Source organism: Diaphorina citri, unplaced genomic scaffold, assembly GCF_000475195.1.
Source record: "Diaphorina citri unplaced genomic scaffold, Diaci psyllid genome assembly version 1.1 scaffold117252, whole genome shotgun sequence".
In the NCBI taxonomy this organism is placed as follows: domain Eukaryota; kingdom Metazoa; phylum Arthropoda; class Insecta; order Hemiptera; family Psyllidae; genus Diaphorina; species Diaphorina citri.
Genome location: NW_007494190.1, coordinates 18,928 through 20,286, shown reverse-complemented (window position 1 = coordinate 20,286; position 1,359 = coordinate 18,928). Strand labels below are relative to the sequence as shown.

At 45.7% G+C, this 1,359-nt stretch overlaps 1 protein-coding gene across 1 annotated transcript in view; it reads left to right on the top strand.

The window, feature by feature from the left end:
- Positions 1 to 6: 6 nt before the first annotated feature.
- LOC113473823 overlaps positions 7 to 1,359 on the top strand; it is a 10,805-nt gene continuing 9,452 nt past the window's right edge. Inside the window, exon 1 of the mRNA XM_026833266.1 lies at positions 7 to 335. Coding sequence (XP_026689067.1) covers positions 115 to 335 — 221 coding nt within the window. The 5' untranslated portion in view covers positions 7 to 114. The remainder of the gene's footprint in view (positions 336 to 1,359) is intronic.

Sequence of the window (1,359 nt, the reverse complement as noted above, 5' to 3'; positions counted from 1 at the left end):
ATCTTGTCTCTCTCTATAATGCACTAATACTTCCTCTTCAGTGCATGTGTGTCAGAGTGGTACTTTTTGTTTAGTTGTTCTCTTCATAGTGTATCGAAGTGTATACCTGAGACCATGGAAGGGGACAGAATTGATAGGATCGCATCCATGATGAGCGAGTTTCAGGAGAGCCTGAGGCTGGCAATGTCCTCTACACAACAAACACCGGATATTGTGAGCTCCCTTCAGCTGCTGGATGCCGCTTTCCGGGAGTTCCAAGCAGCCGTAATCGAGGAGCTTGGGCAGTTGAAGGTGGCTGTGGAGAGGATTGATTCTCTGGAGGAGAGACAGACTAGGCTTGAGGAGAGACAGGAGGCCCAAGAGCAGTACAGCCGGCGCAACTCGTTACTTCTTCGCGGCGTTCCTGAGAACCGTTCCGGTCGGGACACTGAAGATGACTGCTTGCATCACGTGATGGATCTGATCCAGAACAAACTGGGTCTTGACCTAGGGGAAGAGGTCATCTCTAGGTGTCACCGCCTCAACAGCAAGGACAAAACCGGGAAGAACGCGCGGCCCATCATCATGAAGTTTTATTCATACAAACACAGGAGAATGGTGTTTGGCCAGAAGAAGAAGCTCAAGGGACTCCCCATCTCAATCTCGGAATTCCTGACTCCTGAACGTCTAGCTGTGTTCCGACAGGCCAAGGCGGTGCACGGGATGAAGAACTGCTGGACGTCCGACGGGAAAATCATTATCAAGCTAAACACAGACGGTGTCGATAAAAGAATGGTGATACGACACGCCCGGGAGATCCCGCCTCCTCCCCCCGTTCGGAACCAGGAACAGCAAGACCAGAGCTCCAAGTCAAAGGTACCGAAGAGCAGAACCCCGGTCCCGGCCACAGTCCCGGTCACCACTAGGAGAGCCAAGGCAACAATCAAAAAATAAGTAACTATATGTAATATGTATATGTATTATGTAACTAGATAGGTACCTGTTCATCCATTCATTTTTCATTTATTAGGATGGGTGGTATCGGGCTGCACCGTTTTTTTTTTTTTTTTTTTTTTTTTTGTTTTTTTAACCGCGACCTTTTGATTTAAAGTGTCTTTTCTATGGTTGAATTTTACTTTTCTTATTACTGCCTAGTTATAGCGAGAACTAGTTATTTGACTAGTAAATGGAGGTATTTTTTGCAATTTCGCGTCCAAAGTTTTCAAAAATCGAGAAAATGGAAACTATTGTACCTAAACAATCTGTCACTTTCCCCTCTAGTCAAGTTTTTAGACTTCCCAAAGTTCTGACACGGTTCGCCTCAAAACCTTTTCTTCAGAGAAGAACGCTAATTTACTTTTACTGTTGGTTTATGTTTCC